Source organism: Chrysemys picta, chromosome 1 (genome assembly GCF_011386835.1).
Source record: "Chrysemys picta bellii isolate R12L10 chromosome 1, ASM1138683v2, whole genome shotgun sequence".
NCBI classification, from domain to species: domain Eukaryota; kingdom Metazoa; phylum Chordata; order Testudines; family Emydidae; genus Chrysemys; species Chrysemys picta.
Genome location: NC_088791.1, coordinates 26,828,389 through 26,841,292, shown reverse-complemented (window position 1 = coordinate 26,841,292; position 12,904 = coordinate 26,828,389). Strand labels below are relative to the sequence as shown.

The following is a 12,904-nucleotide window of genomic DNA, read 5'->3' as shown; positions in this document are numbered from 1 at the left end:
TGGGCACACACACCCCTAGAATGAAATGGACATGAGCAACACATCTCGAAGAACAACAGTTACGAAAAGGTAAGTAACCATTTTTCCCTGCAAAGAAATATCTCAGGATCTACCAGGGAGCCAGTATTTTGAAAGAAAAATATATGTTCACCATCCACCAGTTAGAAGAGATTAGTATAGAATCATAACACTTAAGAGCGGGAACAACCCTTACTCTTTTCTCTGAATTCCCTGCACTCTGTTGATGCCTTTATGCTATTGAGGTACCCAGACCTCTACATAATCTGCTATAATTTCTAAAGCGGAATTAGCACTGTTCAGACCCACAACGTGAGACCTCCTTATGTACAGGCAGAAACTGCAATGACTTTATTTTGCAGACATATCTCATTGCAAGCTCCTATTTAATTTGCTTTCTACTGTCACTATTCCCACCTCCTGCCCCCGCCGCCTTGCTGCTTTTCAAGTCCCTCCCTCCCATTAAATATCTGTGGTGAGTATAGTATACAGCCCCTGTTTGTTTAACCTCCAGACAAGATTTAAAGAGATTTGAAAGGTGGCTGGGAGAGCATTCCACAGACAGTATGTGTGTAACACAAACTAAAGGCACACATGCATTAACATTAAAGAGTCAGGGTGCTGAAAACAGGACTAGAAGAGCAGAACGAGGAGAGAGTGGGGAAACAGAGAGAGAGCATGCAATGAGTCAATTTGGACTTGTTTAGATTTTGATTCAGAAGTGGATAGAAAGCCGATGAGGATGGAGCTAATAGAGCAAGTGCTGCTGCGGAGTTCAGCAGTGTACAAGACTCAACGCTGCAGTTCGCCCCTGAATCCCTTCTCTGCAGATGTATGTACAGGACTACCTGGAATACACAAAAATTTGCCCATTCCTTTTGGGCATGTCTGCTCTTTGTCAGTCAAGGGACGTGAAAAACCACATCTCTTAGCTGACATAGCTATGCCAGCAAAAACCCCAGAGTAGAAGCAGACATGTTGGCAGAAGGGTGCGTCTGTCATCATAGCTAACATCATTTGAGGAGGTGATGTTATGCTGCCAAGAAAAGCTCCTCCTGTTGGCATAAGCTGCATCTACCATAGGGGGCTCTGACAGTATAACTATACTGGCAAAACATTTGTAGTGTAGACAAAGCCTCACTCTGCCTGACTTCAGGCACAGGGAGCAGCACACCTGTCACAGGATCTTTTCACACTTGTGTTGAGTTGACCACACTGATTCTCTTCCTCCACCTCACCATGCCTGGTGAGGAGCCCTCTCCTTCCAACCCCTGGGAGACAGAGAACACCAATGGGGCTCCCAGGCAAGAGGATGACAAGGAGCCAGATGGAATTTCAGTCTCTCCCCATTCACCAGACCTTCCCCAGATACCAGGACACTGTCCTACAAAGAGGAAGAGAAAGTGGTAAGAAGAAAATTGACAAAGGAGGATGTCGGGGAGGAGAAATGATTCACCTTCCCAGTAGCAAAAGACTTGATTTAGTTCCACTTTTTCTAGTTGTTATAAAGTGCTTATTACCATGGTATTACTGGTTGGGTTAAACCTAATTGAAACTGGTGAGTATACCCAACGCCCTTCATTTAAGATAGTTGCTATAAACTAGTAAGCTCTTTCATGGAAGCTGGTAGCTGGCATAATCGAATCCTCCAATCAAACTCAGGTATACATCACTGCCCAAAAGAAAGGAATTTGTGAGACAGCTCAAAAGTATGTGAGCTTCACTGGGTATTGTTTTAATAGAGATGTGTTTTTGTGAAAGGAAAAAAATAGTATGTGATCATGTAATTAGACTGTCTCATAAGGCATATGCACAAGGGGGTCTAAATTAAGGTTACACAGGCATCCTTAATTCTGCCATTTTGTAACTTTTAAGTATTTGATGTTACAACCTTAACATTCTTTTAATGTAGTTTTTTGTGTCACTTCACAGGTTTTTAAAAATTTAAATTGGGAGGAAGGTGGGAGAGAGAAAAAGAATCTGCAGTAGGTGTAGCTATATTGACTCCTACGTGGTTGATCAACAACGTTGGAGCCTTTAAACCCGCAGCATGGACCTCTGCCACTTGAGCTGAGTAATGGATAGCAGCAGGTTATCAGGCTCTATGTGGACCAACCACAAGATGGAAATGAGACACAGGTTGCCATGGGTTTTGCAGCTATTTACTGATAGCAGAGGAATAACACAAATAACATACAGTACCAACTGAAGTTTGTGGTAGTGGAAGGTAAGCACCACAGATTCTTCTTGGGGAATACAGCCATACAAACAGGGCTAGCTCCAGGGTTTTTGCTGCCCCAAGCAGCAAAAACAACAACAAAACAAAAAAAAGCCGCAATCGCGATCAGCTCTACCGCCGCCACTTCAGTCTTCAGCGGCAATTCAGCGGCTGGTCCTTCGCTCCGAGAGGGAGTGAGGGACCCTCCGCCGAAGAGCCCGACGTACCGCCCCTCTCCGTTGGCCGACCCAAGCACCTGCTTGCTGGGCTGGTGCCTGGAGCCGGCTCTGCATACAAACACTGGATCTGATCAGGGTACAGTGTCAGAATGTTATAGCTGTGGTGCAAGAAACAAAAGGGATAATCCAATGGACAATAGAGACAATTTTAAAAGCATATGGGCAACAGCAAATAGGTGCGACCTGAAGTACATCCCACAGTGGAACCTGTGTGCCTAGCATGAAGGAAAATTTCAGTGGCACTACATAATCCAGCACACAAGGAGCTTGAAAGGCTGCAGAGCAGGGGTATCATAGCAATTGGTAAGCAGCATGGTGGTGGTAAAAAAAAAAAAAAAAAAAAAAAAATGGGCAAATTACACAGCTCCATAGACCCATAGCCACTGAACTGGGCACTGAGATGCCACTTCCATTGCCCAAAATTGATGACTTTTTTCCAGAACTTTCCAAAGCCAGAAGCTTTACAAAGCCAGAAGCTTTACAGCGTGATGTGAGGAATGGGTTTTGGCACTTACGGCTGGATAAAGAATCCAGCACGCTGACAACTTTTGCGACACCATTTGGGTATTCCAGATGGCTGTGCTTGTCGATGGGCAGAAGCCCAGGACCAGAGGTGTTCCAAAGAAGACTCACCCAAGTGCTGGAAGGGCCGCCTGGGATGAAAATAATTGCAAATAACTTCATTGTAGGTGAAGGGAACAATGATACAGAAGCTGAACAAGATTTTCCTACTTTGCTTATGAGAATGTCATGTTGGGACTGTGCTGAAACCTTACTAAAATCAAGATAAATCATGTCTACTGCTTTTCTCCTACTGACTAGGCCAGTAACCCTGACAAACAAGGAAATTAGATTGGTTTGGTATGGCTTGTTCTTCACAAATCTATGTTGCCTATTACTTATTACCTTATTGTCCTCTTGCTGCTTACAAATTGGTTTAATAACTTATTTCAATATCTTTCCAAGTATTGAAGTTAGACTGACTGGTCTAAAATTCCCTGGCTCCTCTTTGTTTCCACGTTTCAAAGATGGGAACTTTTCCTGAGGATCCAGCCATTAGAGTGACACAAGAAGGACAGGTCTAAAGGAGTTGTGAGAGGTGCAGTGGCACCCCGGTCATACGAGGTGACTACGCAAGTGGGACAAATGATCAAAGGAACAAGAGAAACAAGCCAGCAGATACAACACCCAGAAAGAGCCTACAGAGAGAACCACAGAACGGAGAGAAAGAATAATAGAAACATAAGACTGAAAGGGACCTTGAGAGAGCCTGGAATGGTTAGAACAGTTACACTAGTTGCTCTCTCTCTTGTCTAAATATATAGAAAAACTCAGGCCACAAAAGTGTCAGTAACCCATTTGCTATTTACATGTCAAATGGTTCTGGCTGGTTAAAAATACTGAATTTGAAAAGAGTTTATATCAAAAGAATAAAACAGTGCATGTTGCTTTAAGAATCTGTGCTTGTAAGTTGCCGATAAAGTTTTTTTGTTTTATTTTCAGTAGATTATGCAACATCATTTTTATGCTAACCTTTTCTGTTTTGAATTCTGTTCTACAGATGCCTTCCAGAAATCTTTGGATGTTCAATATGTTACTATAGATATATAGTAAAATTTTGACAGCTTTCTTACTGCTCAAAACCTGCAGTTCCCTGCAGAGACCTTTTCTCCACTGTAGCCTTATTGCCAAGTTGTCATAACATTAATTAAACTGGAAGAATAAGGCATTGCATGTCATTTCTTATTCTGGATGCCTTCATATGAGGGACACATCTCCATGGCGAGACGCCGTATATAAACAAAAAAGAAATAGCCTAGTAACAGTACAAAAGCTCATATGGGATATTAAGTGGAAAATGCGGCTAAGGAAAATATGGAATTTAAAGCAAAGAATGTCTGGGCAAAATGAAGAAGAGTTTCTTGTATATGAAATTGCTTAAGCACTAATTTCATTCAGTTACTATGCATAGAGTAGTGATATTTTAATCTCCATATTTTAGGCATTTTTATTATTATATTAAACTTTTGAAGCTTTCTCATTCTAAAAATCCAATGAACTATAGGTAGATTGAATGTGCCTTAGTGAAATTATAGATTTTCTCTGTGCCAGAACATAAATAGCGTGTAGTGAAACTTTATTTTACATTAACTACTACTAATTTGCATAGTTATTTCATTTTGTGTCGTGAATCAAAATGCCTTCATTTTACATGATGTGTTTCATCACACATTTTTTATGTACGGTTAACCTGGCTGTCTGGAAACAGAACATATAGCACACATGTTCATGCTTTGTTGTAGAGAATCTCTCAAAGACATTAATAGATGTTTAAATTTTATTTGAAGCCTATTGGGTCAAAACCATTGCTGACTCTCCCCCACCCCCACCTCCCAGCAAGCCCATTGTGTACATAGAGATTTTCTTGCTCTTGGCTGCTTTTTAAATAGAAAAGTGTAGTGGTCTCATGACAATGCAATGCGCTGCCATGCTGGGGTCCACACGGCCAGGTCAACAAAAGGCAACACACACAATCCCTTGGGAGAAAGAATGCCTTACATTACTCTTTAGTGACCCCTACAGTCTAGTCAAGAAATTGCATTGTTGGGCTCTAGAGAGAGCCGTGGCCAATCTTCCGCCCACTGGAAGAAGGGATGGTTGGGATGTGGGGGCTGTAGGAGCAGGGTGAAGGATGGAGGCCAGATCTTTGCCCCTCTGCTAGTTACCTCAGGGATCTTCCTTTTCTCTGTATTGGGATCAGCACTGCTTACCATAAGTAATCTATAGAGACCCTCAAGAGAGGTATGAAACTTGAATGGCTTTCCCAGAGAACAGGAAGTAATAGGATGGGGAAGGAAGAAGAGTGAAGGAGAAAAGAGATGGTTGTACTGCCAGGGACTGAGGCTAGAGGCAGCAATGGTGCATATGGCTAGAGCTCTGTGCTGATACAAAAATTTGGATCTGCATCCACAATAATTAACTTATACCTGACCCATGATCAACACCGCAATTTTTATATGTATCCACATCCGCACCCACTACAGCATCACATTTCCCTCTGCGGATACAAACATTTGGATCCACATCCGATCCGTGATCTGCAAAGATGATAACAATGCAACCACATCTGCATCCACGGATATGCAGGGATTTGCAGGGCTCTACATATGGCCCTGGCTTCCCACTGATTCATAGTGCTTGAGAACTGGCCCACAGATAGTGATGTTGGGAATAATGGCATCTGTCTGATTCTGCTTTTGCAATTGAGGGTTTTATCATGGGCAAGGCAATACAATCATGCAATACAATCACGCAATACTAAATATTAGCTAAACTGTTATTAGCTAACACCAAATATCAGCTAAACTGTTATTAGCTAATCACTCTGGCCAGTGAAGTGAAACCCAAAGATGATGAGGTGGACAAGGAAGTGGAGTTGGAGGAGGATAGGGGACAGGAGACAGGGATCTCTGGTGGCATGGCGAGCCAGCACCTCTTTTTAACTTCGGATGGGTCTAGCCAGTCCCAGCACTTCATCTCTGGCATGCCCGATGCAGAAGAGATATGCCCCAGTACGTACTCATGCTTCAATACTGCAGGGAGACATGAGGTAGTCCTTTGCTTTTTTTAATCAGGGTAGAAGACGGATTGAAATAACCATCACAGGTACCATTTGTATTTGCTTCTCATTCCCCTGTGCAGAGGACCCTGTGGAAAAAATGTGTTTATGCACACCAGGCTGTCCCAGGAATCCTCCATAGAGAGCTCTACAAAACTTTCCTGGAGGTACTCTGCAATGTTCTGCTACAGGTTTCTTGGGAGGGGTGCCTTGTTTCTTCCCCCCCACCCCGTGGTATGAAACTTTGCCCCACCACTAAGCAATTACTTTTGCAGGCACCATAGCAGCACATAAGCAAGCAGCATACGGACCCAGTGTGCAGCCAAACACATGCAGGAGCTGCACCCTTGCATCCTCAGTTACTTTCAGGAGCAAGATATCAGCTGCTATCACCCTCGCCTGTGGAAAACGGTGCCAGTATTCAGAATAGTAGTCCTAGGCGCTTGTAGTGATACCCCTCTGAAATCCTCCCCACCCTTTGTTCCTTCTTTCCCCTTCTCACGTGGGCCAAACTCAACATGACTGGGGTTCTTGCCATGCTGTGTGCCTGCCAAGGGAAAGTGGTGCTCCTAACTTGTTTGGATCAAGGCTGTGAGTACACTCACAATAGTGCCTCTGTCTATCGTTTCTTTAGCATCTGCAGATGTGCCCTTGAGGGTCTCCTTCTGCACACCAGCTGAGTAGCTCTCTCTGATCAGCTGAAACAAGAGGAGTAAGGAAGACATGTTCTGGGAGGTGCTGCAATCCTCTGGTGCTTCAGATTGCGAGCAGAGAGCATGGGACAGAGGCGATCAATAAAAAAATTCCACAGGAGAGGAAACAGGGGCAGGAGTGGATGATGCAGCTGCTCCAGGACCAAACAGACATGCTGAGGTCCCTCATTGAACTTCAGGTGGAACACATCCATGCTCACCTCCTCCTGCATCCATACAAAACTGCCTTCCATGCCCTTGCCACACACATTCCTGGGCCATCACAGTACCCTATGTACTCCACCCTGAGCGACATGTGTCACAATGACAGCTGGACATCAACCCAGCTGTGAGAGCCTCGTTGGCAAATGTACTCTTGATTTTCAGGTTTCTTGCAGACCATAGAAATGTTTGCATCAGTGTTTAATAAAAATCTACTTCTAGAAAGAATGAATCTGTATTTGTCTCTTACATACGGTGGTTGCTGCTGAAATTCATAGACCGTGTTAATCGGTGCATTTGGATTGTAATACTAATGTGCACACTGCAATCATTACAAGGTTCATACTATGGTGCAAGAAAACGGTGCCTGGCTTAATGCATTACAGAAACCCACATTACTGTGGCTCATTGTCAAACTGATTCTTTAAAGCTCCCCATTGAGCCCCTCTAACAGCCCTGGTATCTGGCTGCTCAAACACAGCAGCCAGGCAATCCATCTCAATGCTCCACCCCTGCGGAAACTTCTCCCACTTAGCTTCACAAATGTTATGCAGAGCACTGCAGGCTGCTATGACCACGGGAATATTTTCTTCATTGAGTTCTAACCTGCCAGAGTGGCAGCGCCAGCTACCCTTTAAATGGCCAAAGACACATTCGATAGTCATTCTGCACCCTCTGAGCCTGTTGTTGAAGAGCTCCTTGCTGCAGTTAAGGTGGCTGGTGTACAGCTTCATGAGCCACAGGAGCAAGAGGTAGGCTGGGTCTCCAAAGATCACTATTGGCATTTCCACATCCCAGTTGGAATCGTCTGGTCTGGAAAGAAAGTCCCTGCTTGGAGCTTTGTGTACAGGCCAGTGTTCCTGAAGATGCATTTATCATACACATTCCCTGACCACCCCACATTGATGTCAGTGAAACAACCCCAGTGCCTGCAATACCATAGAAAAGTAGCTCTTTCTGTTGATGTACTCCATCACACTGTGGTCTAGGGTGAAAATGGGGATATGCTTGCCATCTATCACCCTGCTGCAGTTAGAGAATCCCACTGCTGCAAAGCCATCCACTGTTTCACACACATTGCCCAGTCATAGTTGTTCATAGCAAGAGACGATTAATGGCCCTGCACACTTGCATCACTGCAACCCCCATGGTGGATTTCCCCACTCCAAACAGATTCACACCTGATCAGTAGCAGTCTGGAGTTGCCAGCTTCCACACAACGATCAACATGTGCTTCTCAGTCGTTAGGGCAGCTCTCATTTTGGTGTCCTTGCGCTGGAGGGCAGGGCAAGTGCTGCATACAGTTTAAGGAAGGTGACTTTGTGCATCCAAAATTTCTGCAGCTACTGCTCATCATCCCATATCTGCATATCAGTGCGATCCCACCACTCAGTGCTTGTTTCCAGAGCCCAGAACCAACTGTCCACTACGTGCAGCTGCTCAGTGAATACTAAAAGCAAGCTTGAATTGTTTCTGTCTAGGGCACACAGCAAGGCAGACATCATGGCATCATCATCAGATTCGCAGCTCATGAAATACTGCAGGATCAGCCGTGTTGTGTTCATAACACTTATCACAATACCAGAGAGCAGTGCAGGATCCATGCTTTTAGACAGAGAGGAGGGCATGCAGTTTACAGGGGCTGTTGAAAAGTGGTGTGAAATGTAGTAGGAAGCTCATGGAATGATGGGACAAAAAAACCTATATCATGGGATGCTGAGCCCACCTCTATGAGGCACTGCGATCCTTTCCCAGAACACCTAGTGGCAGATGGTGGTGAGTTGCACAGTGGGATAGCTATCCACGGTGCACTGCTCTTTCTGTTGATGCAAGACCACCAACTGTGGATGTGCTCAGCAGTCACAAGGCACGTTCAAAAGTGGTTTAATTACAGCAATGGATGAATGTCGACATAACTTCAGTTGAGGGATAGCTCAGTGGTTTGAGCATTGGCCTGCTAAACTGAGGGTTGTGAGTTCAATCCTTGAGGGGGCCATCTGGGGCAAAAATCTGTCTGGGGATTGGTCCTGCTTTGAGCAGGGGGTTGGACTAGAGGATCTCCTGAGATCCCTTCCAACCCTGATATTCTATGACTTAACTTTGTAGTATAGACACAGCCATAGTCTGATTTGGCAGGATTTTACACCCCCTTGGCCCTCTATCGCACAGGTCTAAATGATTACACACTGCAGGGCAGCAGACAAAAGCCCTAAATCTCTATCCCATGGGCCTGGTTTTGATCTCACACCAATTTCATGCTGGTGTAACCCCATTGACTTTAATGTAGTTACTCCTGATTTGTTACTGGTTTGAGAACAGCATCAAGCCCTAAACCCCTACGTTAAATCTCAAGGAAAAACTTCCAAAAGTTACAGATAAATGCTCAGTGTCTGCCAGTGCGATATATGCCAAGCCTTGGAATGTATACCATGGAGCGCAGACATGTCTCCAGCACATGGGACACTTACTTAATGGTCTAATCTGCCAAATTGTCTTAATTCAGAAATTTGATGGGCATGGCTGAATGCCTCATTTTGATTGTCCCTCCAATCCTCTCCTTACGTTCTGTCCTCCCTCAACTACATAGCACCCTCACTATTAATTGAGCAATCAGATTCCCTTTTTTGAAAAAGGACACTTTGAAAACAATTCTTAATTATTTTTAAAAATGCTAATAAATAGCATTAATTCCCAATGAGAAGAGCACTCCTGATTACTTGGCTACAGATCTATTTTACTCCTGAGCAGCACTGTAATAGAGCTCTTGGAGGGCCAGGTTGCCTAGTGGGTAGTGCATCCAGTATCCCCTCCCAACTGGAGTCCAGTTCCTCACCCAAGCTTCACTTTGGGTTGCAGTGTCCTTGCTCTCTTCTGATCAGAGAGGCGGTGAGACTGGAATGTGGCTTATGCCCCTCCCGCAGCAATGGCAATTGCGAAGGGAGCCCAGGCCCTTCCACTCTCCGGGGCTGCAGCTCAGGACCCTATCAGACTCAACAGTATTTGACACCTTGGAGCACCCTCAGAGTTACCTTCCCTGGTCACTTTCTACCATCTGTCTCTCCCCATGGCTCCAAGGCCAATATAAGGTAATAAAAGAAAAAGAAAAGCCAACTGAACTTTCAGCCCCAACTGGGCTCAGCACACAGTCCTGTTCTTCACAGGGAGGCTTCTTCAGCATCCTTGTCCAGGAACCCTGAAGTTAGGTCTGTCTTCTTCCTCAGCTTCTCCGTCTGAGCTCCTATTAGAGCACACTCTGCAGGTCTGGAGGGGTGGGGCAACCTGAGTCGGGTTTGTGCACTCCATCAGAAGTATACACCATATATTTAGTGCCTCACTCAAGCTGCTGACATCATTTATGAGAGGAAAAAGCACAAGGGGAAAGTCTTCAAGGAAAATTAGTGTTTCAGGCTACCTTCCTGAAATCAATAATTAAGAACTTTCAGTTGGTCTAAGAATTCAGTTATTGTTGGTATTCTGTATTTGATTTCTCCTTATAAATTGCTATTAAAATGACTCTGAGGTTTAGTGCCAGCAGCCTAGGGGCCAGCTCCAAAGCAGGTTAAAATCAGTGGAAAGACTCATTGATTTCAATGGGATTTAAATAGGGGCCCTAAATAACTGTAAGGCTGAGGAGGCAAGATCCCACCCATACAAATTTGGTCCCTAAGAATAGAATTGCCCTTTTCAAGGATTAAGTAGGAATAAGTTTATATAAATTTATTATACCAATTTCTTCCACTCCTCCTGGATCAAGCCAGACTATGGAAAATATGGCCTCCTATCAGCAGAAGGAGACAAGTCAGTCTTTCAAATTCATATTGCCAGCCCCTGTAGGAGGGCCAATTCCAGTTGAGAATTCTAGTTCATTTCCTGTTTCAAGCAGATGGAACAGCTCAGTCCAGCAGAACAAAAATGTTAATTAGTTATTTCTCCTTTTAAGATTTGCTGTTTATTTGTTGTTACCTCAGCTTTTAATTTGGGCAGGATTTTATTATTTTTGTTATGATTTATTATTGTATTATCTTAGCACCAAGGAGCACTAGTCATGGACCAGTACCCCATTGTGTTAGGCACTATAAAGACACAGACCAAAAAGACAGTCCCTGTCCCAATGGCCTTGCAATCTAGATATAATCTAGATACAGACAGGAATACAAGGAAACAACAAGATGATAATGATCAGCATGATAGCGATAGGCAGTGATCAAGGTTATTGTAGGCATCATAGCAAAGGACAATTTAAAGGAGGGCTTTTAGTATTTAGATCTTTTCTCGGTTTGTTATTTTTATCTCCCCTATCAGTGCTCAGTCCAGAGTTGTCTGTGACGTGCAGCCGGCCATCCTGTGCCTCAGTCCAAGAAAGCACTTAAGCATGTGCATAACTTCAGGTACGTGCGGAGTCACCTTGAAGCCATTGGGTTAGCACCTGTATTTAAGTGATTTGCTGGACTGGGGCAATGGTATCTCCCTCTAGCAAGGGATATTTTAAATTAACCCTTTAAATAAACCTTACCCTTTGGGGAGGGGTATTAGCTAGCCAGGCTTAGAACACAACGTTAAGGAGCTGTGGGGAAGCTTGTTACAACCTGTACTGTGCTTATTATGTGTCTAAACAGAGGACTCCAAGGGTATAAATCCAAGCCCTTTTATGAGCACTAAAATCACTGGAAACCTTTTTTTAATCACACCATAACCTTTCCATGGAGAGGCTTATTGAACATAACACGAGCTTAGCAATACTGTTCCAAGGAGAACCAGCCACCATCGAGGTGTTCTCTTGATTTATAGCTGCAGCAGCATGCCCTGCATGAATTTCATATAACATGATAATATTCTATCAAATCTAGGAGCTATATGCTGAACCCTATATAGATAACTGGTTGAACCTCACATTGATAAGTCAGGATGTGATAATGATGTCTTTCCTTCAGCATGAAATAATGTGATTTCAAATGCCACGCTTTAGGTGTAGAAGCAGTAATCCCATTATCAGTCATCAACAATAAATTACACTCCCGTAAGTATTAATTTTGTTTGTGGTTATATAGTGGCACTATTAGAGGGCAGGCAAGCTGGGAGAATTGGTTTTTACATGCCAAATATATCTGGTATTTCACCTGTACTTTTCTCTAAATCGCCTATACATATATATTAGTTATTGCTACCAATATGAGGATATTTACTTCACATTGACTATGTTCTTGAATGAAAGAAAGAAAGAAAAAAAAGAAAAGTAAAGCTGTATTTCAGTGCTGAATGTGGGGGACCCTGCATATCTTTGTCCTTGGATCAGGACTATATACTTCCTAATGTTGGTAAAGTGCTGAGAGTCTCAGGGAAAAAGGTGTTATAGAACCGTGGAGTAGCATTATTTTGTAGATATGCTAATAACCTCCACATAATGGAATGTGTGACCAAGAACAGTGAGGGAGACTGACATAAATTGCCTGCTGGAAATCTTTGTAGATTCCCAAGAAAACTGGGAGTGCAGGTAATGCCTGACAGACAGAGCCTGACTGATTGTGCAAATCTGCAGAAGCAGATAGATGGATTTCCATCATCCTTCACACCATTTCCATCCTTTGAAGCTATGACACACATTTTGATTACATTCTATTATGATTATTATTTTATCATCATTATAAAACATTTATTTAGTGCTGTAAATTTACACAGAGCTCTGAGAAGTCACATTCCTCTTCTGTAGATCTTACAGTCCAAATACACAAGAGCTTTATAATTACATGACACAAAATATTAGATTGGGGAAAAAAGCCAACTCATATTCCAGTCCATGACTTTAGAATTCTTTCTTAAATTCAACTATAACTCCATGAACTAAGCATGTTATCTGTGTTTAGATTATAGTTATATGCCCAATGCATATATTATTTAT

General features: G+C 43.3%; 1 protein-coding gene across 1 annotated transcript in view; it reads left to right on the top strand.

The window, feature by feature from the left end:
* The window catches only part of ORC5 (origin recognition complex subunit 5), a 167,181-nt gene extending 160,022 nt beyond the window's left edge, over positions 1–7,159 (top strand). Inside the window, exon 15 of the mRNA XM_042859356.2 lies at positions 6,729–7,159. Within this exon, the coding sequence (XP_042715290.1) occupies positions 6,729–6,774 (46 nt within the window). The 3' untranslated portion in view covers positions 6,775–7,159. The remainder of the gene's footprint in view (positions 1–6,728) is intronic.
* The last annotated feature ends 5,745 nt before the right edge of the window (positions 7,160–12,904 follow it).